Source organism: Podarcis gaigeae, assembly GCF_964106915.1.
Source record: "Podarcis gaigeae genome assembly, chromosome: 17".
NCBI classification, from domain to species: domain Eukaryota; kingdom Metazoa; phylum Chordata; class Lepidosauria; order Squamata; family Lacertidae; genus Podarcis; species Podarcis gaigeae.
In genome coordinates, this window is record NC_139694.1 from 32,539,496 (window position 1) to 32,565,968 (window position 26,473).

Genomic DNA, 26,473 nt, shown 5'->3' on the forward strand with positions numbered 1-26,473 from the left:
AATCTGAGTTCAAGAGGATCCTTCACTCGTATGGTTTCCAGCAACTGGTATGTAGAAGCTACTAGCCATTACTACTATTCCAATGTCAACAATAGAGCATTATCCTCTAAGAATCTGTCTAATCCTCTTAAACAACCAGTCTGTGTTAAATGACCCTGACAATGCACTCCTCCTGAAAAATATTGAAGGGAATACCACATTACATTAATTTTAAAATAAATTAAAAAGAAAATCTAAACAGGACACTTGCATTTTGAAGACAAGCTGATCGGGAGCAAACTCCCAATCTGAATGGGGACCACATTTGCCATCTTCCTGCTGAAAATTGTCCTGTTCCTTTAAGGCACCCTAGTAGCAAGTACGTCAAGCCAAGAAGGTACCATCAACAGCACGTTCCAAATTAGGGGCCCATGTTTCCCTTTTCTTCAGATTAAAAGAAGCCAATTTAAATAGGCTTTTTAATAAAGTGTGAATAGCATGACATAGTCTAGCTCCCAAAGAACTCTGCAAGGCCCACTGCTGCTTCTGTTCCAGCAACCAAGTAGGGGATACGTTGTTGGCATCCGTCTGTCTTGAGAGACACTGGAGTGGGCCTCTGGGGATGAAGTCAAATCACTGTGTTAGCAGCACCAAAGTGACCTCTCCAGGGCGCAAGACGGGCCAGTGCGCGTGGAGGTCCTGGGCTGCCCAGAAGACAAGTCTCTCCTCTTGGCCTTTGCTGGAAGGTGGTGTACAAGCTGCTATCCAACCATCTTAGAGACTCCACTCCAGATTTGTGTAGGGTTTACTCTTTAAGCTTTTCTTCTCCCAAAGACATCCCACAAGCCAGTGGAAGTTTAGGACCAGAGTTTTCCTTCTCCAAAATGGGCAGGCTGGGAACCAAAGGTGGACAACCTACCCCAGAAGGAGCACAGTGTGTCCCCCAGCAGAGGTACTACCTTTCCCCCTAACATCACACATTCCACTAGGGAGTAAGTAAAAAGGTAAAGGGACCCCTGACCATTAGGTCCAGTCGTGGCCGACTCTGGGGTTGCAGCGCTCATCTCACTTTATTGGCCGAGGGAGCCGGCGTACAGCTTCCAGGTCATGTGGCCAGCATGACTAAGCCGCTTCTGGTGAACCAGAGAAGCGCACGAAAACGCCGTTTACCTTCCCGCCGGAGCGGTACCTATTTATCTACTTGCACTTTGATTTGCTTTCGAATTGCTAGGTTGGCAGGAGCAGCGACTGAGCTCACCCCTTCGCGGAGATTGGAACCGTGGCAAGTCCTAGGCTCTGTGGTTTAACCCACAGCACCACTCGTGTCCTTAGGGAGTAAGTAGCCCCCCGGAAACTTGCTAGTACAGTGGTACCTTGCTTGTCGAACTTAATCCGTTCCAGGAGTCCATTCGACTCCCGGAACCATTCGAAAACCAAGGCACGGCTTCCGATTGGCTGCAGGAGCTTCCTGAACTCAATTGGAAGCCACATCAAATGTTCGGCTTCCGAAAAACGTTCGCAAACTGCAACACTCACTTCCAGGTTAGCGGAGTTCAGGAGCCAATTTGCTTGGGAGCCAAGCCGTTCGAGAACCAAGGTACCGCTGTACTCTACTTTCTACCAACTCCTGCGTGTTTTTACCACCTGTTCAGTAGGCAAGGACCCACTGTGAGCATAGGTAGCTGTATCTAGTCCAAATACTGCCTCCTCTGACTGGCATCAGTTCTCCAGGAACTCAGGAAGAGGTTTCTCTCCTCTCCCTCCTTACCTGATAATTGTCACTGGAGATGTTAGGGATCAAAACTGGAGCTTTCTGCATGTGCTGTATCACTGAGCTGTGGTCCCTTCCCAAGCCCATGAGCTGGGCAGAGAATAACAGCTGCACTCCCAAGGAATAATCTATGCGGAGAGCATTGTCTGTGAGACTGAGGTGGCAACACACCCCTAAGCAGTCCCCCTGGAATCGCATCCTGGAAATCGCGACAGCACAGAGGTTAAAGCCAGGAAGGGGCCTGTGTTGACTCAACAACTTGACCGCCTACCACCTAAAAGTCTTCATGGGAAACATGGGGGAAAGCTTTCATGATATTATAAACACAGTTTTTGTTACTGCAAAGCCAGTCATTCCACCACTCCCTTCCCAACCTATTTCTGTGACAGAAGCCCACCGGTTGAACCACTTCAGAAACGTTTTGCCACTTTCCACACATTATTTAGGACCAGCACGTTTGTTCCAGTCTCTCTGTTTGTACAAATGAAGCTTCAGAAAACAACAATCTTCAGAAAACAAGGAAGCTTCAGCACATGACTGCATTCTTTGTGGGACTTTCAAACCAATGCTGCCATGGATAGGGACATGATTTGTGCGACTGGAATATGTGGGGATATTAGTGCCATGATTAGGACAAAAGAACACCAAGCTGGTGGGGACACAGAGGAATTTCTTACAGTGGACCCTCCAGATATGAATTAAATTCATTTCGGGGGTCCGTACTTAACCTTAAAAGTCCATAACTGGAGGTGCCGCTTCTGTGCGCACGAACGGCGTGATAGAGTGCTTCTGAGCATGTGCGCAGGGTGAAACCCGGAAGTATACACTTCTGCCGTGTTCGCAACCCAAAATTTACGTATCCAGAGTGGTACATAACTCAAGGGTCCACTGTACTTTGTTTTCTTTGGAAATTCAGGGTGGGTTCAACTAAGTTGTTGTGCAAGCAAAACGAGGCCTGCTCAATCAAAGGGCCTTTGTCCCCACCCTGGGTAACCATTAAAACTGCTCTGGAGGGTTAGGGGAATACCCCAGGACAGGTTTAGGAGGCGTGTGGGGAGGAGAGTGGGGAAGTACCCTACTTACTGCTATGTTGAATTCCACCCTCTGCATTTCTCCCCAAGCCAGCTTTGGTTCAAATTAAGAGAGTAACCTAGCTGCATTTCAAGCCAGCAATGTGTACACAACCTAAGTTCCTCCATTTCCATTTGAAAAGGATCCAACACTTATTCCAGCAAGGCAGGAAGAACCTGGGGCTATATCAGGCTTGCTCCCTTGTCGAACCGCACAACCTAATAGTTGCTTGGAGACGACAACCTTTGAGTGGCACCTCAAAGCAGAGTGTGTCAATGAAACTGGGGTGTAATGCCTGCTTCTGTCATGAATCTTAGACTCGTTCCATGTGCTTCAGTGGAATACAACAGCCATGTTTCTCTCTGCCCTAGTCAGTTCAATAGGTGACAAAAGAAGATACCAGCTGCTGCAGCCTAAATGTAGATTGGAACTAATTACCAACCTCCAATTATCTCTGGTTTGAGAATCGGGATGCCTGTCTGTGAAACACAAACCATCTTTTCCTGGCTGAGTCAGTCACACCTTTGTCAAAGGATCACCCAGCTCAGCCCTCTAACTGAGAAAACTTTCCCCTTTGGGGTTTGCAGCCAAAATCACAAATGCATATTATTTTACTGTAACTCAGAAGTATTTTTCTGCACACTGCTGTATTTGCTGCCTGCACTGAAATGTAAGTAAATCCTTTTTCTGTTTATCTTACAAAAACGTGGTTCATTCTCAAAACTTCCAAGTGTTTTTACTCTGCTAAAAAGGCTTTACTTTGCTTTAATACTTCTCCCACACACATGGGATAGAAGGTTCAGATTTACACCTACAGATTTAATCCTCAATTCATTTCCCACACCCTCAATCCCTGATATGACTCAGACTCTAAATGCAAAAACTGCATTTAAAAAATGTTTGTATGATTTTCACACTTGCACACATGCCTGTCTTGCCGTGTTTGGAGGCTGCAGCGTGGATGCGCTAATAACTGCAGCACTTTCGCAATGATTCCTCTCCTCCTCCAGTGCTTTCCGGGCTACAATTAACACTAGGGAAATCAAAGAATGGCTGCACTGCTTTTAGCAACGGGACAAGAGTCAAGTCTCCCCAAGCATGTTAACCTGGAGCTAGTGGCTTCTTGCCATTCATGTGCAGGTCCAAGCCACTTCAAAATGACGCCTTGAAATGTGGCCTCCTAAACCACAGCCTCCTAAACTATGCAAGATGGAAACAACTTCAAGACCAAGTCAGCATCTTTTAAAAGCTTCAAAATACATTCCATGGCCTCCCTAAAAAGTTGTGTTCCATTGCCAAATGGCTCTTGCAAATTAGGAATCTTTTACCTTGAACTTCCTCTGCTTGGCTCAGGTATTCTGCCCTTATCCTTTTCGATTTTGCTGGGATGTTTAAGTGCTTTGGCCTTCAGCTACCAAGTGTACTGTAAGCACTACCTGAAACTTAGTCAAATAAGTTTAGTCAAAACTATTCCAGTATAAAGTGGAGAGGGAAGATCCTCCACATTCATGCTCATCCCGTTGGGCTAAATCCCTCCTTGTAGTGTATAGTTCATGAGCAGCCTTGCAAGCCCTTGAATACATCTTACTGGACAACTGATGCAAAACAAATTCAAACAGACATGAGATTAAGCCAAATCTCATTTTACACGTTGCACACAAGGACTACCTATAATGAGCACATCCCATTATAATTTGGTAAATGCCTCAATATAGTACTTAGAGGCTATGCAGGGAGTGTGGAGAAGCTTCTTAGTACTATAAGGGGCCATGAAGCAATTTTTACATATGCAGAACCTTCAACACTTGTTTTCTCCTGCTCTGGAGGGTAGAAGACGGATCAATGGATTCAAGTTACAAGAAAAGAGATTCCAACTAAACATCAGGAAGAACTTTCTAGGACTGTGGGATGGACTCCCTTGGAAGGTAGTGGACCTCCTTCCTTGGAGGTTTTTAAGCAGAGGTTGGATGGCCATCTGTGAGGGATTCCTTAACTGTGATTCCTACAGAGTGTTGTATTAAATGACCACTGGGATCCCTTCCAACTCTACAATAATGAGCACTTGATGGGTGCTGTTGGTACCCAACTACAACATGAGAAGTTAGAACCAGCTCTTCACCACTTTCAAAAGTGGCCTACTGTTTCAGAGTGGCTGCCGAGACCATATAACACAAGTCCTGAAAGACCTTCACTAGCTCCCAGTACTTTTCCGAGCACAATTCAAAGTGTTGGTGCTGACCTTTAAAGCCCTAAACGGCCTCGGCCCAGTATACCTGAAGGAGTGTCTCCACCCCTATCGTTCTGCCCAGACACTGAGGTCCAGTGCCAAGGGCCTTCTGGTGGTTCCCTCGCTGCGAGAAGCCAACCCCCTCCCATCAGATGTCAAGGAAATAAACAACGATCTGACTTTTAGAAGACATCTGAAGGCAGGTCTGTTTAGGGAAATTTTTAATGTTTGATGGTTTATCGGGTTTTTAATATTCTGTTGGGAGCTGCCCAGAGTGGCTGGGGAAACCCAGCCAGATGGGCAGTGTATTATTATTATTATTATTATTATTATTATTATTATTTTATGTTATTTCAAAGCCAAACTAACCAATATGTTAAACGTATGCTTTAGAGCAGGCATAGGCTAACTTGGCCCTCCAGATGTTTTTGAGACTGCAGTTCCCATCATCCCTGACCACTGGTCCTGTTAGCTAGGGATGATGGAAGTTGTAGTCCTAAAACATCTGGAGGGCTGAGTTTGCCTATGCCTGCTTTAAAGTATGGGCATCAACTCTAAGGAACCCAGACCCCTCCACTGCCCCCCCAAATATTTGGGGGGCACCCCACCCCAAATTGACTGTGCCAAGCTGCCTCAGCCTCCTTCTCCACCGCTGCGGCATGATAGCACGGGTAAGGCCCCCAATTGCCTACCCTTCTCCCTTTCTCCCGGGGCTCCTTCCTTCCTCTCCTCTGACGGACTCAGCCTGGACCCAAGCGCCTCGCAAGCCCCCTGCCATGAAGGGGACTTGGATTCTTGCTGGTGTCCAGGAGTGGAGAGAAGGGAGTGTTCGCAGGCTGGGCTTGCCGTTGTCCACCAGTGAGACCCCTGGCTCAGCCTCTCAGCACCAGCCCCAGCCTGAGCAGTGCTGCCTCTCATGTCTGGAGCCAGGCGAGGAAGAAAGGTGGTTCAGCGTCTGCTGGGCCCAGAAAGGCCTCACCCCAAGGGCTGTGCTTGCTTGGCTCCGGCCTGCCTTGATTTCTGTCAGGGGAAGGCTTCCCCAATACAGTGGCACCTCAGGTTACATACGCTTCAGGTTACATTATGCTTCAGGTTACATACTCTGCCAGCCCAGAAATAGTGCTTCAGGTTAAGAACTTTGCTTCAGGATAAGAACAGAAATAGAGTTTCGGTGGCATGGCAGCAGTGAGAGGCCCCATTAGCTAAAGTGGTGCTTCAGGTTAAGAACAGTTTCAGGTTAAGAACGGACCTCCGGAACGAATTAAGTACTTAACCTGATGTACCACTGTATTTTGTTCAAGTTGGCACCACTGCTTTACGCTGTGGTGCTGCAACCATTATTTCCTCCAAAGGAACCTGCTATGGGGCCCGGATGTGCATTAGGACCACGCTATGTCTCCCCTGCCCCTCAGCATACACCATCACCACAATTGCCCTGACACTGCTGTTAACTACAAAGAGAACTTCTGGGGGCAAATCGAAGTACAGTGGTACCTCGGGTTAATAACTTAATTTGTTCTGGAGATCCGTTCTTAACCTGAAACTGTTCTGAATCTGAGGTACTACTTTAGCTAATGGGGCCTCCCACTGCCGCCGCGCCGCCACTGCACTATTTCTGTTCTCATCCTGAAGCAGAGTTCTTAACCCGAGGTACTGTTTCTGGGTTAGCGGAGTCTGTAACCTGAAGCGTCTGTAACCCGAGGTACCACTGTACTGGTGAGGTGATGCTCAGCAGGAAAATGGCATGGGAAGGAAATCCATCTCCTCTCCTCATAGGGTGGTGCTAGCCTGGATTGGGATCTTCCAGGGCTTGCTTTCTGCAACTGAAACATGGTGGCTCATTGCAAACGCACACTTTTATGATGTCCATTTCTGACCTGCAGTTTGACCCTCAGTGCTAATTCTTAGGTTTGGAATGACCAGCAGGAATTCTCATGGGTCTTTTAAAGCACAAGAAGCATCATCATTAATAATGAGACTGTGATCTCTATAGGCCAGGTAATCCCACAATGGATTAATGTGAGGAGGGTCTTCTGCGTTCTTCAATTTTGGTGAAGAGGAAAATAAGAAAGATGGATTTTCCTTCTGACGATGGCTGGCGGCTATTGTTAGCTAAATTATAAGATCTCGCAGTTGAGATGCTGTCGCGCTTCCTCCACAATCCAAGGAGGTTTTCCAGTGTGCAAATGTATTTAAATCTATTCATCGGTTCAAAAAATAGACCGCTGATCCATTTTAAAAAACCTTAATTGGTTGGCAACCAATTAGGATTTTTAAAAATGGATCAGCAGTCTTCGGAAAAAGAGCCATTTTCAAAATCTTCCTGCTGGAAACAAGAGTCAAGTTTTGCACTGTCCATGAGTATTAAACCACCACAGGCCCAAAGAGGTAGAAAAAAAACCACCAGATTATTTTCCCCCTTCCTCCACAAACAGCTCTGCTCAGTGAACTCTGTGCTGCTTCAGGATCCTCAGGAACAGTTTAAGATAATTTGCCGCCAAAGATGGGGAAATGAATGGTGATACTGCCTCCTTGTCAAAACAGGTATTACTAAAGAGGCTGCTCAAGTCATTTCAGCACTAAAGAAGGATAACCAGCCGCTGCCTTTACCCCTCTGCAGTAGTAAATAAATACAGTAATAAATTAAATTACTTGCTTTCATTTCATGAAACCCCAAAGCCTCACTGTTCCCAATGAATTGGCCAACCCAAAGGATTCTGTTCAGACCCACTGAAGTCTTAGCTCTCGGGCCCTGGATTAAGTAACCAGGAGGTTGCAGAAGGTCTGAAAAATGATTTATAGAAGCTTACAGAAATGTATTCCTTGCTGTCATATCTGGTCAGATCCCTTGATTGATTCCCAATTGTGCCCAGTCAACTGACCTTGGCCCAGTATACCTGAAGGAGCATCTCCACCCCCATCATTAAACCTGGATACTGAGGTCCGGCTCTGAGGGCCTTCTAGCGGTTCTCTCACCACGAGAAGTGAGATTATAGGGAACCAGGCAGAGGGCCTTCTCGGTAGTGGCGCCCACCCTGTGGAACACCCTCCCATCAGATGTCAAGGAAATAAACAACAATCTGACTTTTTAGAAGACATCTGAAGGCAACCCTGTATTGTTTTACAATTTTTTTATGTGCTGCAAGCTGCCTAGAGTGGCTGGGGAAACCCAGCCAGATGGGCAAGGTTATATTATTATTGTTATTATTAATGATCAGAAGCTGAACATAGGGTCTACAGTCCTAGTCATGGCAGCTACATTCCCTCCCCTTCCCTTCGTACTCCCAAGTTCTTTAAGGGAGGGAAACCCAACTTCCCTTCCCCCCCCCCACCTATCCTGGGGGAGGAAGTTTGAGCAATATGGGAACAGAGGTGTCAAACTGGGTGGACCATTTCCTTGTAGCATAGCATAAAATGGGGGAGTAGACACCCACTCACATATGGTTCCTGGGATCTTCACTAATCCAGAGTCTTTAAATCTATATAGTAAACAGATTTTTGCTCATCGCATCTGCACAGGAGGTAACTTTCTCAAATAAATTCTATATAGTATTGTTTGCCTTTCCGTCCTTCCACTGTGCTGCCCTTTGGAAAGTTCAATATTATTACACAAGCGGCACAAAAAAAGAGGGAAGGCTGTCTGCATTTTGTTAAGGGGAAATAGCTATGTAAATCTTCTCTTCCAGACCAGCACAAGTATCTGAAAGCAGAAGCAAGGATCTATTTTCCAAGCATACATACACTGGGGGGAGGGCGGACCTATCAATCTCACCTTACAAAGCACATGTGTGCATACATGAATATGGCTCTGAGATTATAATTTGAGAAAATGACATGCAAAACACACTCTCTCTAGGAAAGCTTAATGCCATGCTCAGCATTAGATTGTGCACTAACTTTGTTCATGAGCAAAGGTCTGCAATATGAAATTATAATGCAACCAGCAGCCCATAGATCTGCTCCATCTGAGAAACTTTAGACTGGTAAGAGCACTGACTAGCATTTCAGCTGCTGGACAGGGATTTCGGTAGAGTGTCGGTCAGGTCCCTAGCTTGACTGAAGGGCTTCCGCTCAGCCAAGCCTTTTTAACTTCTAAATATGCTCTCAGTAGGTCTGCAACAATAAACCAATTAACTGGTTGGGAGCAATTAAACCCCTTTCAAGTGACTGGAAAAGCAATGCCCACTTAATCATCTGTCAACACACTGCATATTTTTAAGTATTTAAAACCAAAAAGAAGACACCTTGCAATTTTCTTGTGACGTATTAGCAGACAACACGTATGTCGTCATCATAGCAGAAAGCGGAAGACTTTCACTGAACTTAATTTTTTTAAGAAGCACAAATTGTGCGGCATGCAGATTTTGGTGGGCACACCCCCACACGCTGCTTGTTCACAGCAGCAAAGGGATCATTAAGGCCTAGGCTTATTTGGCTGCATAAGGTTAGTTGCTGGAAGCCTCCGATACTGTGCTAGAAAAAAATGCAGAGTCTGCAATGCATTGTGAAGTTTCAGCCACATGTGCACTAAATGCTGCTTCTGATTCTATGTGCTGCTTTGTGGATACCTGGATTTGACTACAGGAAATGCAAATGGACACCTCATTACTCTCACATTCTGAGCAAAGATTAGTACCTCTCGGATCAGAACCTTCCTTTTCCACACCACCCACTTCTTGCTTTTTTTATTGACAGATCAGGAAGTGCTCTCACCACTGAAAAGTTTCAAAGCCTAGCAATTCTGGGGTCAGTAGAACTGGATTTGGCGCATGCCTGGATCGATATGAAGAGACTGGACATCACAACTGACAGTCTGTCAGGTTAACACACAAAATCACAACCTTGGGGTACATAAACATCTTGTAATGCAACAATGATGCACAAGTGTGTGCTGAGGTATGGTGCCTAACAAATCCTATAGAAATGAGGCATATGGAATTGTGTAGCATCCATGTGCTTCTTCTCTAAGAACTGGAAGCTATGCAGGGCCAATAGGGAACTGTCCTTCAGCACAGAAGAGAGCTCACCCACACACATAATCCATCAATCAGATAATGTACTGGACCCGAGACAGGAGAGTGCTGGGTTCATTCCCATTTGACCTCCAACCTCAGCAAATGACCTTGGGCCAGGCTCCATCTCAGCCTACCTATTTTACAGCCTACCTATTTTACAAGGTAGGAGGATTATATATATACCGCCTCTTATATAAAAGGAGGAGGATTATATATATACCGCCTGCCCTGATGTCCTTGGAGCACAACAAAGGTAGAGCGAATGTACGAGGAGCAAGAATGTAAGAGCATCGCCATTAAATGGACTGCACCCACATGCAGGGGATAGCGACCGCCATCGCTTGCACATCTGTCAACACTTGGGTTGCGATTTGGAGCAGATACCCGTGTTTCCTTACTGTTCAGAGAAGACAGCAGAAGGCAAGCTGCTGAGTCATTTCGATTTGTCCAGTGGAGCTTTGCAGCAGTTATATAACAAGCAGTGCTCTTTCCTTTCCTCTCCTCTCCTCCTAGAGCTGGCAGCAGAACTCAGAGGAGTTCTGGCCCCCAGCCTCGCTCCTGCCAGTGCCCGCCTCCTTGCCCACTGCTTCCAAGCATCCCCTTAGACCCCCCGCTCTCTTCCCTCAGGACACAACCGAGGAGCCCTGGTCACCAGAATTGGCCAGGTCGCTTGCCCTTTAGATTGCTGGTCGTTGCTGAAAGCACAAGGGAAGCCACTGTGATGGAACAGCTGGGGGCGGTAGGTGGGGGAGGAGAAAAGGGAAGAGATTTGAGGGCAGAAAGGAGGAGACCCCCCCCCTTTCTGCCTGTCTGTGAGGCAGGGCCAAGGGACCTGATGAAAGCCGCTGAATAATGGATAGGCAGAAGGCACAGCGGTGGGGGAGGAGAAACGGTGCGCCTGTTCCCTCTCACGCAAACATGGCAGCAAGCACTGAATATTTCATGCACAGCGTGAAATTGAGCATTCAGGGTGCTGTGAGGCCAGGCCGCGATGCTCCCTGCGTGATAAGGCCCAGCTGCCTTGCTCAGTCCGACGGTGCCCATTGAGTGGGTTTTAAAATGAAGGAGGGGCTGCAGGGGGGAGACGGTTTCCAGCTACGCCTCAGGAACCCCAGTCAGCGTCCATCGCCAACTTAGTAGTGCAACTGCCCAACGATGCATCCGTACAGCACCATGAGCATTATGGCCGTTGCACTGGGTGGGATGGGGCTCTCGAAAGCAGCTCTCTCATCACCCTCACTAACGATCTCCAAAGCCCCCAAGGGGGGCAAAATAAACTCTTGGGTCAAACTGGGGTCACGATGAACAATAAGGTATAAGCCTACATTTCTGGAATCTGAAGGTTTGAGTCTCTGGCTACGATCCCATGCACGCTTACCTGAGAGTTAAGCCCTGGAAGAGACTCTGAAAGACCCACGGGTTTATTGTGGCATCCGCTTTCAGGGGCTATGAGAGGCCAACCTGATAAAAAGTGTTGTGCTTGCTTGGAGTACAGAACACTTTGTGCATCTGGTTAAACTGCCTCCAAGCCCAGGGTAAGGGCAGGCTTCAGGCTTGTGGGCTCTACTTTGTTGTTGTTTTTATTCAAATCCTAAGGAGAACCAACCAGAGCCAGTTGCAAAATAGTGGCTCGCTGGTGAGGGCCCAACCAGCTGAACATGGTAGGTCAGGGGAAGGGTCTATTGGGACCCAAGCATTGAGATGATCTGCACATAAACATACAAATCTGTACCGGAGTGAGTTACTGCAGCTTAGGGGATTGGCCTACTTTAGAAGGCTGGAGGGATGCCATTTTGTTGTTGCTATTTAACAATTAAGAGTCAGAAACTCTTGCCAGTCGTTCTGCTGCAAATCATCCAGTGATCCATCAGAAGATCCAGATTTCCTTTATTGCCCTCCCCAGCTCTCGTCTATAAAAAGATAATCCTTCTTGATTCTTTTTATCTTTAAGTTGCCACAGATTTTGTTTTTAATGCAGCAAATATGGCTCTAGGTTTTCACTTAAAACCATGTGGGCAGGATCCAGTTAAACTAAACATCTGAAGCCAAAGGTGGAATGAGTTTCCAGCAGTCAGGGTTGGGTATCAATCAGTCCATCCGTTGCGTAGTCCTGATGCCCTCTATGTCCTTCATGCTTTCTGTTCCCCTGCTCGGCATCATATATAAATCCTGAACACCAAAATCCTGAGCACAGATCCTATTATGCAAAATAGACACATGTGAGCAACTTGATCTTCACGTCATTTGTTTCATTCTGAGAATCTGAGCTTTCATGGTGCTGAATCTGAAATGTTCTGGGACAGAACTTAATGAGTTGTGACTGAAAGCCATGGAACATGGCAGCCCAACGGCAGGGCCAGAGTGCTTTGAGTCGGACTTTAGAAAACCGACAAGGAAGGGAAGGAACAAGCAGTGATGCATCCAGGTGCAAGAGGAGTGAATGGCTTGAAGTTGCAGGGAAATCCCACCAAACAAAAGTTAGCAAGGGCATCCCTTCTGCAAGAGTTCCTGGCAGCTGCCCCCAAAAAGGAATGTGTTCTGGGGCACAATTGGAACAGGGGCACAGCAAGATGATGAGTTACGGGAAAAGACTAACTAGAAACAACTGCAAGTCCTGCAAGTCCATGCATATGTAAGCCCAGAATAGCAACCAAAGGCCAGAAGAAACAAGTGCCCTTTTCAGCCACCAAGACAATGATGCCAAAACACAAAGGGCTGCAATTTATTCATGGAGTACCTATAAGCAGGTAGCTTTAGAAGACACACAGACACAATGGGGGGAACTTCCTAGTGCATAATGGAACCAGCTGCCTATAATATTATTGAGCATATAAAGCACAGTGCTTTGTAGTATTCTGTGTCATATTTCTACAAAAATTGTAGAAACCTTTCAAGGAGAGGCTGAATGGGGCATCTGTTGGATTTGGTTTAGTTACAGAGTGGCCAATCCAGACTACATGGTCTATTGCGACTCTAGCTCCAGGACTGGAATTAACAAGACAACCCTCAGAAAACTGCATCTGCCAAGAACCATCACAACCACTGGAAATATGAGACAGGAGAAGATGATAATCAAAAGCCAACTGAAAAATGGCCCCAAAACACCACCCTGGGCTTGCATGAAACAACTAGAGAGCATGAAGAACTGAATTAAAGACCAGCTGCCCCAAGGAGAGGTGAAAATCACAGGCACATCATTCTCCCTAAGACAAAAAAAATTAAAAATGCACCACACAAAACAGCTAATGGCAACCACAATAATGTCTCAAGAAAGCACAGAGAACATAATCTCTGCACATGATCATGGGGTCCTTATTAGGTGTGGATATTTTTTAGTGGATGTGGAACATCGTCAAGATGTTGTAAGGGTGGAAGACCAGCAAATATATTAGGTTGCTGCAGTGCCAACCCCAAAAGCTCAAGGTGGTAGGCTATGGGGAAACAAGGAACGCTTAAAACCCAATGGCACACTAGGCAATCCAAGGGGTGTGGACCCTAAAATGCATTGTAATGTCACCAAGGAGGTTTCCCCAGTACTGCAGACAGTGCTACAAAACTCAGATATATAAACTAGGTGCCAAATGGTTACTTAAACCAGGTTACATTTGCCAAAACAGAGTGCCTAGTTGCCATTTGGGGGCCGGACAGCTCAAAGGTCATATTTTTTCCATTATGACTTTTCGGTTCTGATTATGCAGATAAAATAAAGGAATTCTACAGGATGTGTTGCTAGTGTGTGAAAACAGTCAAGATCCAAGGATCCTCAGGAACGCACCTCCAGATGGTGATGTCAGGCAGCATCCTGGCGCCTGAACTTGGTCGCAAGTGGTTGACAGGCAGGTGCAAAATGCACCTGCCAAATTTCGAATGCTGATTACAGGTGATGTGTTAAAATTAATCCTGGAGTGTGCGCTGCCTTCCTGTCTCCAAGCGACTTGCCTAGGTCACCTGTGGACTCCTGATGGTCTTAATCAGAAGATGGGGGACACTGCTAAAGAACCCCTCCAAATGTTGGATTACTACTCCCATCATCCCTAGTTGCTAGCCATACTGGCTGTGGATGATGGGAGTCAGAGTCCAACAACATCCAGAAGGCCACAGGTTCCTCACCTGATAATCAGATCCATCCATACTATGCACCAAGTATCCAGGTTCAGTGTGCAAATTTCACACACACAAATAAATTCCAAACTGGCACACTTTGCACTGAAACAAGTATTTGCTTTTGTAGACTTCTGTAGTTTTTGCTTTGTTTTTGCCAAGTGTTAGGAGGAGAAGCCTTAGGAGACATAGCCTAGAATCTAGAAGTAAGATAGCAACACTGGGATAACCAGCCAGGTCAGTGATACCAACTCCATGTTTCCATATGAAAGACCCTCCGAGATTTCAGTGGTGCATTTCTCAAGAACGTGCAGATTGTACCAGATCCAAGATATTGCACAAGATTATGTGCTCTTCTGGCATGTTGTAGTCTAGCCATATAAACCACAAGCAGCCCAGGTGACAAGGTCATTTGTTGGCTACTAATTACAAAGCCATTTGATAACACTGAGAAAATGTCAAGTTTATTCAGCTCAAGTCTTACCCAGAGCAGACCCACTGAAATTAATGGACATAGCTCACCCTGTGAGCTGCTGTGTTCTTCTCCCACCCCACGACACAGGAGCACTTCGTTGAATGCCACACTTTCCCTGCCTGTAGCCCTGATTTACTAGGGTCAGGAAGGGGGGGAGAATGGCGAGGCTGCTGCCACCTTGCGCCTTAAGACAGTGGAGAAACAAGGAAAGCGAGGAGTGAAAAACAGCATGTTTATTTACAGAGCCTGGGCCAGGCTTCAGCCACGCCAACTGGTGAAGCACAGCAGCTGCGACCATCTCACACAACACAATTAAGTCCCATTCCCCAAGCTGCGCATAACGACTCACAGAAACGAGGCGGTCTGGCTCCCAGCCGGCCGGCTGGCTCCTTCCTTGCGTAGAAACAGGGATGGAACCCCCAAAGGGCCAATTTCCTGTCTGAACTTGCTACTCGGGGGCATTCCTGCTCCACCCCACCCACCTGCCCCTGGCTGCTAGCACCACACTAAAAGCTTTGGATGAGGCCTTCTGCCGTGGGAAGGGATTAGGCCCTGGGCAGAGGAAGAACCAGCAAAGAGGCTGAAACATCCTAAGCTGTTTCCTGTGTCTCCTGTGATCTCCCCTTCTCCCTTTGCCTTTCCTTCCCATCCCAAGTGATCCAGGATTGGGTTGTGCCCCTAGGTGACGGGTGGGAGAAAAGACCCAAAAGGGGTCTTTCGGTGGGCAGCTAAAGGTGGGTAGCGGAGAGCCTTAGAAAGCATACGTGGCAAAGAAGAGCTGAAGAAGGAAGAGAGAGACAGAGAGAGCAGAGCAGAGCAGAGCCTTCTGGAATGACTGGCAGACTGCACACTCCTTGCCAGCTTAAAGGACAAGGCTTAGACCATGTACTGGTCAAAGCCATTTTAGCTACACCCTGCAGGATTTCAGTTCTGCTCTTTCCCTGGAGGTTTTAAAGCAGAGGTTGGGTGGCCATCTGTCATGTATGCTTTAGTTGAGGTTCCTGCATTGCAGGGGGGTTACACTAGATGACCCTGCTACTCTATGTTTCTACATGATCGGTATTTCATCTCACAGCCTTAGGAAGCCCAGGTGATAGAATTATTCGCCCAGAGGTTGACTGAAGACACAGAGCATGCAGCTCCATATTAAATAAAAACAACACACACAGCACAAAATCCAAGAGGAGCCGATTGGTTCCAATGGACTGCATGGTTGACCTTGGTTCGGGGTTCAAATCCCAGTCACCATCAGCTGATCAGAAACCAGACTCAGTTTAACCATCTGTGAAGTGGAAACAGCAATGGCCTTACATAAGAGGAAGACCAACCAATTTAAGATTTTGTTAGCCAAATCCCAAGGGGGGGGGGCAGCTGTGACAGTCTGATGGAACAAAAGACAACTAGAAGTCTTGGAAACTGATTTATGATGCCATAAGTTTTTTGTAGGGCAAATGTAATTAATAACTAGACATCACATGGACACCCACACAGAGGCATCACAACAGCGCTGCTTATTTTAAATATGGTGTTGGTAACCACGTTTGTGCCACGTTTGGGAAGACAATACTGCCACTAGCCAAATGTAGAAGTAGCTATTGCAGGTCTCTCTCCCTCTCCCTTTCCCTCACACAATGCCTCAAAATCTAAACCAGGGTGTGAAGGGTTGTAGATGAGTCTCTCTTTTCTGCCCTGTAATGCATATTGTGGAGATTGCTGGAGTTTCACCAGGAATAAGGGATGGTGGCTCAACCTGTCTGGCGTCAAGCTAAGGCCTTCCCCCTCCTGCTCCAGGCCCCACAGATCCCCATCTAAACTGCCTGCAGAAACAGTGTGCCCAACCTTGGCACAGATTAGCCTCCCTAGTGCAGAAGTCGACACTTTAACCTGCCTGAGCGAGTGGGGAAAGGCTATTCAAGCTGCCATTTTCTTGCACTGTAACTTTAAGAACCCAGTTCCCCCTCCTCTCCATCTCTCTCTCTCTCTGCTGCATTGCTGACCCTGTGGCTTTTCTCTCTCTCTCTCTACCACCCCCCTTTCTGCCTTTACACCCACAAGTGAGATGCGGTGCATACAGCTATTACAGAAAGAAAGCACACATGCATCTAAGCCACCACTCCAGCCCTACACACACACCCCACTCCTTTCTCCCTCCATGCCCATGCTTCCCAGAGGGTGGGGTGCACATTGCAGTACGGCAGGAATGCACAACTGAGCAATCGCTACAAGGTCAAAATGGCTTTGTGTCATCTACAAAGGCTGTTTTCCCCTTACGGTGGTCCCCGCCTTTTTAAACCCTAAATGTGGCATAAGCAGGCACTCATATCTGCCCCCACCCCGCCTACCTGCAACCAGGCGCATATTGCACAGAGGGAAGTCTGGTCACAGACCCACCCATGCCATGCTTCCCTTGCACGCGCGCGCACACACACACACACACACACGGAGCCCGCTGGGTCTTGCCACCTTCCTCCCTACTGCTCACCCAACCTCGCCATCTCACACCCCTATTCTCCCGCCGCCTGAGACACGCGCGCGTCCCCTCCATCCCTTTTCCGCATTTCCACCCCGTCTCCTCCTCCTCCTCCTCCTGGCAGCATTTGCAACAGCCTCAGTACAAGCCGATTGTGCGTCGGGGGAGGCACTTAAACCCCTCCCTGAAATGCTGCCGCCAGCTCCTTTTGTTCGCCTGCAATCCCCCTGCCAGCAGACTCGCTCTCCAGCTCGCGGGGGGTGGGTGGGTCGGTGGGTGGGGTGGGGCCCAGATGGGAACGTCTCTCTAGGAGAGAGGACGAGGCTGGGGGGGGGGGGGCGGGAGAGCGCGATGCTGCTTTTCAAAAGGATGGCATTTGCAAGCGCGCAACAAAATGCAACGCGCCAAGGAGGGCGGCGCGTCCCTCCCCCGCTTGCGTGCAGAGGGGCGGCGGCGGCAGCAGCAGCAGCAGCGGAGAAATGCAGGTTCTAGATAGACGAAGCCCCCTTGCAACGGCATCGTCGGCTCCCCCGCCCGTCCCGTGGCAAGCCGGATCGCTTTCATTTCGCCGCTTGCCCTCCCCCTCTCCAAGGCACCGTTGGCGGAGGCAGCGGGCTGCAGCAGCTCCTTCCTCGCCTCCGAGGAGCCGCTTGGAGATGCGCGCCCGAGGGCGGCATGCGGAGAGGGCCACCGCGCGCCTTCCCGGCCCCGTCGAGCACGAGGTGGCCCGCGGGCGGCGATCCCACCCAGCCGAGAAAGCGGCGTGCCTTACGCGCGCCTGCATGGCGGCAGCCAGACGTGCGCGAAGCACCAACGGTTGCCCGCGGCCAGCTCGAGAGAGACACACCCCGAAGCGACCGAGGCGCACAAAACCCCCAGACACCGCCTCCCCTCCCAATTCCTACGAGCAATATCTTTCGAAACCCGTCGGGTTGCATCCAAAATTGCAAACCGCTGAGCTAGAAATCTGGCTTAAGTTGGGCCACTCTGCGGAGGCAACGGGGGGGGGGGGAGCGCAAAATGTCCTTCTCTCCCCTTCTTGCACGACCTCCACGGTGATGGATGCGTGCAGGAAAGGACTGTTGTATCTGCATAACCGTTCCCCTCCAAGGGAAAAATCAACCACACGGATAGGAACCGCCCCCCCCCCATTATAATAGATGCTTTGATGTGTTATGGTCGATTCCATCGTCCTCCGAGACGCAGCTAGCTCCGCTTCGGCCGTGCACTCGAATACGCACACCCTCCCCAAGGAAAACCCGAGGGAGGCTCGCCCTTCTCTCGGACCTGCACAATGTACTATAGCTGACACAATCCAGATACGTGTGTTCGTGTGAACACGCTCTTTAGCCCTTCTCCGCCCGCCCGCAATCTTTGGGTGGAAGGAAGGGCGTCGTATGGATCCTTTCAGGCTCCCGAGTCTCCAAAGAGCCCCCCTTGCGCGCGCGCGTGTCCCTGGCGAAGGGGGCGAGTGCGCCCGCGGAGAGCCACCGCGGCAGAGATTTCGCCTTCCCTTTCACCTCCCCGTTCAAGGCCAAAGCTCCCCCAAACGAGCAGCGGGGAGGGGCAGGGCTCTCCGGAGCGCCGTCTCCGCTACATTTCCCCCTTCCCCCGTTTATCCATCCATCCAGCCCGCCGCCGCCCCCGAAACATACAAAGGAGCGCCGGAGCCGCGAAATACCTACAGTGACCATGCTTAGGGCGCGCCGGGATCCTGCCGGGCAGCGGCGGCGGCTCCGTGGGCGGCTCTAGAATCGGGCTTCTTCGCCCCCTTCTTCTTCCTCCTCCTCCTCCTCCTCGGGTGGGGCGGGTCGGAACGGATTGGCCCCGGGTGCGGGGCGGGGGTCGCCTTGCCTTCCCGATCGATGGCGAGTTGGACCCCCCGGCGACGGTGGCGCATACAAAATAAGGGGGGGGGACCGTCCGGGTGAGGTGGGGGGGAGGGAGGAAGCGAGGATAAATTGCTGTCCCGGGGGCGGGGGAGAAGCGGAGGGAAGAAAAACCCTTCTTTTTATAAAAACAGCTTCCCTCCCGAGGAGAAGGGAGGCGGGGAAGGAGCGGAAGAAGTGCAAAAGGAGAAAGGATGGGCGTCGAAGCGGGATTTAGCCCGGAGAAGGGAGCCGCGAGGAATGTTAAAAGGAGAGGAGAACGGAGCGGAGAAAACAGAAAAAGAAAAGAACGCGGGAGGGGGGGGGGAGTAGAACGAGAGAGAGAGAAATGGGCGGATTATTTTTTTTTAAGGGGGGGAATTAAAAAAGGGGGGAAACGGAGGAGGGACGGACGGGAGGCGAGCGACTCGCGGAGATACACACAATGGTCCTTTAAACGCCCTTGACTATTTACACCCGGGGATTTTGGCGGGGGGGGAGAGGGGGATGGGCGGGCGCTCTCTTCTCCGGGCCCCCCCTCGGGGCCTGTCCTTGGCCGTGAGCAAGGCGCTAGTCCGTCGGGGGCCCCGGCCGCCGCAGCTGGGCTTGCTCCGCCGCCCGCGCAGCCCCTCAGTGGCCCCCCACCTGCCGGGCCAGAAGCTTTTATGAGCCCCCCCCCCAAGACTGACAGGGCCCCCGCTCATTGGCTGGCGGCGGCGAGCCATCACGGAGGCGCGCTCCTCCCTGCTCCGCTTAGAACCCCCCCCCCCACCACACACGGTGGAGAGGCTGCGTGGGGAGGTAACGATGGGCAAAACGAAATGCGCGAAGGAGAGGAGACGAAGCGCCCCCCTCTGAATCTTTGCTTCTTCTCCCTTTCCTTTATCTCCCGATGGTGAACCCGCCCCCGCCCGTTGCAGACGCGCGTTCAGACGGGCATTTAGACCACCCACCAGCCCAGGGAGGAGATAAAGCGAGGAAGGCGCCATAGAAGGCCCATAGAACAGGTGGTAGAGAAATCTCTGCGCCTCCTGCCCCAGAAAGCGGGGTGGGGGGAGATAAGGGAGATGGTGGAAGGAGGAGGAAAGAGCTGGCATAGCTCCGACAGTACAGCATGGCAACTCTTAATCTCAGGGTCGTGGGTTCAAGCACCACGTTGGGCAAAAAAAATCCCTACATTGCAGCGGGTTGGGCTAGATGACCCTCGGGTCCCTTCCAACTCTGAAATTCTATGATTCTAAGAGAGAGAGAGAGAGAGAGAAGACACCCCCCCCCACATACGCACACTAGCTTCCTTGGAACAATGAAGAAAGTGCTGGAGCAGAACTATCAAACCATGTGAAGCTGCACGGGATCGCAAGTTGCCCCCCACAGCAGCATCCCTGCAGCAGTGGTGGACAATTCTTTAGTTACCCTCCAACATCCTCTGCAATATTGGCAAGGGACACTTGGAATAAGAGCCATCCATGCCAGGTAAACTGATTCTGGTTGCAAAGGAAATTGCTCCAACTGAAATCCAGAATGTATATTCCAGACTCCGGTTCTCTTGCAGGGCTTTGAGGTGGCGCCCATACACGCATGCTGAATTGGCCAAAGGGAGAAAGGGCAGATATCTCTCACGAGGGAGCCACGCTTAGATCTGAAGCTGAAAGTTGATTCCCTGGTATTCAAGAATCAGTGGGCACAGACAGCAAGATGGCGTCTGTGGAGTAAGCAAGTGTTCACAGCTAGGTCAGGGAACTCAAAAATAGCTGTCCTCACAACTGAACTTTCGCTTGCCCATTTTGCATGTAAAAGCATTACATTGGAAGTTGCACACCCCGGTGCACAAATCTGAGTTATTTAATGGCATATCATACCCAATCAGGGTAGAATCATAGAATCAGAGAGTTGGAAGACACCACAAGGGCCATCGAGTCCAACCCCCTGCCAAGCAGGAAACACCATCAGAGCACTCCTGACATGGTTGTCAAGCCTCTGCTTAAAGACCTCCAAAGAAGGAGACTCCACCACACACCTTGGCAGCAAATTCCACTGTCGAACAGCTCTTACTGCCAGGAAGTTCTTCCTAATGTTTAGGTGGAATCTTCTTCTAGTTTGGAACCATTGCTCCGTGTCCGCTTCTCTGGAGCAGCAGAAAACAACCTTTCTCCCTCCTCTATGTGACATCCTTTTATTTATTTGAACATGGCTATCATATCATCCCTTAACCTCCTCTTCTCCAGGCTAAACATGCCCAGCTCCCTTAGCCGTTCCTCATAAGGCATCGTTTCCAGGCCTTTGACCATTTTGGTTGCCCTCCTCTGGACACGTTCCAGTTTGTCAGTGCCCTTCTTGAACTGTGGTGCCCAGAACTGGACACAGTACTCCAGGTGAGGTCTGACCAGAGCAGAATACAGTGGCACTATGACTTCCCTTGATCTAGATGCTATACTCCTATTGATGCGGCCCAGAATTGCATTGGCTTTTTAAGAATATGCATTGGTGTCATATTCCTGTACAGTTCAACTTAGACTCTAGTGTCCTGGGTGATCTCTTGGCACCAGCTTGGTAAACCCCCAGACAGAATTACTCATCCAACTAAAAAACAACTGAGCTCCTTCTATTATAAAGAGACCCACAGTTTCTCCAACACTGAGGGCTTCTAAATGAAACATACCTGATAGCTGTTTGTTTGCCTGAGGCAAGTCTGAACTTGGCTTTGTTTTTTAAAAAATATATAACTGAGAATATTTTTTTTGTCACAGAGGTCCTGAACATTATTATTTCCCTACTCTAGCAAGTATCCCAGAGATGCGTTGTGCACCTGAGAATCCATTCAGGTATATTAGAACTAAGGTAGGGTTACCAGATGTCCCTGGTTCCCAGAATGTCCCCAGATTTGCAAATCTGTCCCTGGGAAACATGGCAATGGCACCCACAGCAGCCCAGAGCCAGCCTGGTACTGTAGTGCAGTTGGCTCTGGCTAGCTCCAGGAGCTGCTCGCTGCCGTGGTGCCCGCCATTTTTCCTTGGTGGAAGTCCCCATATGATGTATCTTGTGCGCGACACATCATATGGGGACTTCCAGTAAGGAAAAATGGCTCCAGGCTGCTGATTGCCCCTGCTGCCACCACTGCCAAAGGGGAACTGAGGATGTCCAGCGGTACAGATCTCCTGCCCCCTTCCCCCTTTGTTTTGACTGATTGGGGGAGGCTTGGGAGTTGCGGGTTTTTTAAAAACTCTGCACATTTATTTTTCACAGGGTGCGAAAGAAGAGCTTTGCACCTTTATACAATATGCATGTGTGCTTGGGCCCAGGGTCTTTTGCCTCACCATCCCCACTACTGACTCCCTGTTGCTACTCAGCTTAAAAAATAATAATTAAAGAATGTCCCCGGAATCATTGAAAAAAATCTGGTAACCATAAACTAAGTGGGGGGGGGGGCAGACTGGGCAGCTACTGCTTAAGGATCCTACCTGCCTAGACAGCTCCCCCCAGAAGAAGCCCACCCTCAAGCAATTTCTTGGTCTTCCCTTAAATAATCTTGAAATTTGTAGTTTGGTGAAGATGCTGATGATTTCCTTCTTGGTGGGGTTGCTAACCCCCTTCACACAAAACTATCATTCCCAGGGCTCCCCATGGTGAGGGAATAGCTATTGAACCCATTGAAATCTGTAGTGTAAATACACTTCTCTTGGCTCCATGTGAAACAAGGGTTTCCCAGCCCCTTAACCTCTGCACTCCAATAAAAATATGGAAGTGTAGGAAATACCACTGATTGAATCCATCTAGCTTAATATTGACTTGCAGCATCACTCAGAGGGGTGGGATCATTCCTTGACCTACCTGAAGATCCTGAGGATTGAACCTGGATCTTCTGCATGCCCTTGGTGCCATGGCCCCTCCTATCAGTGTACTTTGTTAGAGTGCATGAGAACCATCCAGACTTGGGGATTGTCCTTAACAGCCCTTTCCTAATCTTCCAATTGACTAATTTCTCTTACAGCGTCAGAATTTTGCTGCCAAATTTTGATCCTGGGTAATGTCCTGGACACAAGTATTCACCAAACTGGAGTCGAGCATGTGGAATTGCAGGGACTGCAGAATTTCTAATTTCAGCAAGGGGGATGCATGTGTTTTCATCTCTCTGTGTGCCTCTTGTCACTTTTCCATTGGCCTTGGTACTGCCGTGTTTCACCAGGCGAGGTCGTCTGTTTGCAAATGTGTCCCAGAAATTTGTTGGTAGGCTTGTTTTAGGGTGGCTTTTTTTTTGTCTTTTCAATGTGTTGTTTGTTGCTGTTCAGTTTGATGAGTTAAAAACGTGGCTATTTGTAGACTCAGTTGCTTGTTCCAGGATTGGCCAGCTCTTGCATTTTTTATCTTTAGAGGTGGCCTGTGTTTTTACTTTAACTTGTCTCAGCCTCTCTTTCTTTGACTTGTGATGTTTTGATTTGGGTAGCACTAGATAACACTAATCCTTTTTATTTACAAGGAGTCGGCAGGAGGGAAGGGCACATCCCAGTTCTGCAGCCCTTGTAGATGGGGTGCATACAGAAAAATCTGTGGCAGAACATTAGCAAGATTTGTACAATATGATCTCTAGTTCTTTGTAGAATAACAACCATGTGCTGATTGGGTTTCTAGTAGTTCTACCGTATTAAGCCTTTGAAATCATGTTCTCAGTAGGTCTGCTGTACAATTATTCTGTCGTGGTTCTGTCATTTTGTTTTTGCCAGCATGGCCTTACCTGCAATTTTCTCTTCTGCAGGCCATGCATACATATTTCTACCATCTCTTGCTTGTATTATTTACCTTCCAGTACCCAATGACCTTGGAAATCTCTGAATTTATCCCAATATGACCACCCTTGCTTGTCATTCAACCTACCGCTAAGTGGGTCTGAAAGAGGGCCTCAGTGTTTGCCATGATCAGCAGACCAAATTGTACAAATCGAAAAATGGAAAGCCACTGCCCGCCGCCATCAAAGTCTTCCCTCAAAGAGCAGAAGGTTAATAACTGTTGAGAGAGCCATAATGAATCTAGGCTGGCTGGCACTGACCAGATTCATTCTACCAGACCTGCAGACCTGCAGTCAGGGCTTCTTTTTCTAGAAAAATAGGTGCTGGTTCTCACCATGAAGTTGTTACATTAAGTGCCACATTTTTGTACATAATGGAAGATCTTGCTCCATACTCACACTTATAGGGTGTGGCTTCTGGCTCCCTTACCCCATCCTTTATCATAGTGCCTACACAACATCACCTTAGTCCTACTACCAGCCAATTGCTATCACTCTTTATATAGCACTTCAAGAAGAAACCAAAAAGTTCTACTGCAATAAACTCAATTTCCCCATGCTGTGGAAGGCAATGGGTGCTTTGTTCCCATTTCCACAAATGGGAAAACTGAGGCAGGTTGGAAAACAGGCTGCCAAGGTAGTTCTGCAAGTGGGAGTTGAACATAGCTCTTCCACCAAGTCGTGATTCTGAAACTGCTGGACCGTATTGTCCTTCTCCATGGCCCATCATGCAGTTCCTTCTCACGCAAGAGAAGGTTGAACTGGGATGGAAGAGAGACCATGGCTGTAGGTCAGAACACAGGGCCTTTCGCAGATCTTTGCTCCTTCCCCTATAAGTACTCATTTAAACCACAAGGAGAACAATCACCCCAGACTCAGGAGCGTGTTCCAGAAGTCCTGCACCCCGAAACGTCCTTCCCTATTATCATGTGACTTCCCTCCAAAAGTAGCCTCTCCCTGTATCGGTAGATCAGACTCCACATTCTGAGCTGTGGTTGAGAAAGGAACGAAAACAAGGCTCCCTGCTGCTCTCTTCCACAGACACACACACCTTGCCAAACTGAGATCAGCACCCAGGAGTCATGTTCCAGCAGAAACAGCCTATCGGACCTCTGGAGAGCTTTTGTTTTGAAATCTCTCTCTCTCTCTCTCTCTCTCTCTCTCTCTCTCTCTCTTCTGTTTCTTGGAAGCATCTTTAGAGGTAGGTCACCCTGCTCCTCCTTCTTGCCCTGTCTTCTGCTTTGCTATGCAACATTGGTCAGACTGTTGAGGAGGGTTACACATAACAACATCCTTTCACCAAAAACCAACAGCTGTTTTCTCCATCTAGCTTCCCTGTGGTCGGTCTCTTCAATCCTCTGAGCCTGTGTAGCCCTGTGATTCCTCTGTGGTGATCAACAGATCTCCCTCCCTCCCCACCCTCGCCCTGCCAACTTCCACCTACCAGAGGAACTCCTGTGTAGAGAAAGCAGCCAGCAAAAATGTCAAGCTCTCATCTGCAAAATTCACTGCTTCCCACCATTTTGGCGCCCTGCAGCTGAGCTTCTAGCCACTCGGAGGATCAATGTGAACCATTTTAAACAGATGCCATCTCTGGCACCCCCTGAGTCCCGACCTCTGCCCCTCCAGCCCCTCTATCTTCCCCCCTCCCCAGCTTTCAAGTGGGTGGGGACATTTGCCACAACTAAGGGAAGAGGATTGGTTTTCAGTGAAGCCCCCTACCTCATTTGCACTCAAGAGGTATCGTGCTGTGTCTTGTGGGCATCTGCTCATTTTCAGCAGCATCGCCATTTCTGATGGAGGGTGAGAGAGAAGAGAAGATTACAGTTAGTCTCAGCGGAGGGAGGGAGGGAAGGGAGAGACACACACACACACACACACACACACACACACACACACATAACTAGGTAACGGTTTTGTATCCACGTCCGGTGATTTATAGCTGTGCCGGGCCTATTCCACTGGGGAGATCTGCAAACCACACAGCTTGCGCTGCAGATGAGAGGAACCCAAACCAACCACGCCCACCCACCCTCTTCTCGCATGTTTTTTGCTTTCATGTAGGAAGAGAGGCATTCAACAGAGTCCTTTAAAGGGAAACTCCAAGGGGGAAATCAAGGAGAGAGGACTGTCAGCAGGAACCCCTTACCATCCACCCAGCAGAGGCCTGGAAAATCACTTTCAGTTTCAAGTGAGAAGGTTAGAGCAGTTGCCAAGATGCAGCTGGAGCTGGAGTGGGTTCTGTCAGTGATGCTAACAATCCAAACACCTCTGGGGAGCAAGGTAGTTGCAGAGCATCTCACCTGCTCATCATGGAGGAGAGTGATCCCTTTGCTGCAGAGGGCAGGGAGTTGTGGAGTGGGCACAAGGAAAGGTAGCTTTCTGTGCAAACATGTCACCAGGGCCCTTGTCGACCAACCTCCCACCTCCATGATAGGCTTAGCAACCATCATCTTGGCTGCTCACCTGGGTTCCTTATCAGCTTAAAGCTGACGGGCAATTTGTAAGAAGCTGTAGCTGAGTGACAAAGCTTATGCCTTGCATGTAGAAGGTACCAAGCTCAACTGAAGCGGCTTCACTTAAAGGCATATCAAGTGACATTGCTCAGAAAGAAGTCTACTGGAGACCCTAGAGAGCCATTGCCAATCAGAGAAGACAGCACTGTGTCCTAGAGTGACTCCATATAGCTTCAAATGACCAGATCCCAGAAAGTTCA

General features: G+C 48.9%; 1 protein-coding gene across 7 annotated transcripts in view; it reads right to left on the bottom strand.

Annotated features, from left to right (window-relative positions):
* The window catches only part of ELAVL3 (ELAV like RNA binding protein 3), an 85,189-nt gene extending 65,580 nt beyond the window's left edge, over positions 1-19,609 (bottom strand). For 4 of the 7 annotated variants that reach the window (XM_083719527.1, XM_083719532.1, XM_083719529.1 and 1 more), the window contains exon 1: positions 18,795-19,609. In XM_083719527.1, coding sequence (XP_083575653.1) covers positions 18,795-18,803 — 9 coding nt within the window. In that variant the 5' untranslated portion in view covers positions 18,804-19,609. The remainder of the gene's footprint in view (positions 1-18,794) is intronic. The other 3 variants (XM_083719530.1, XM_083719528.1, XM_083719531.1) reach the window with 2 other exon arrangements.
* Positions 19,610-26,473: the final 6,864 nt, after the last annotated feature.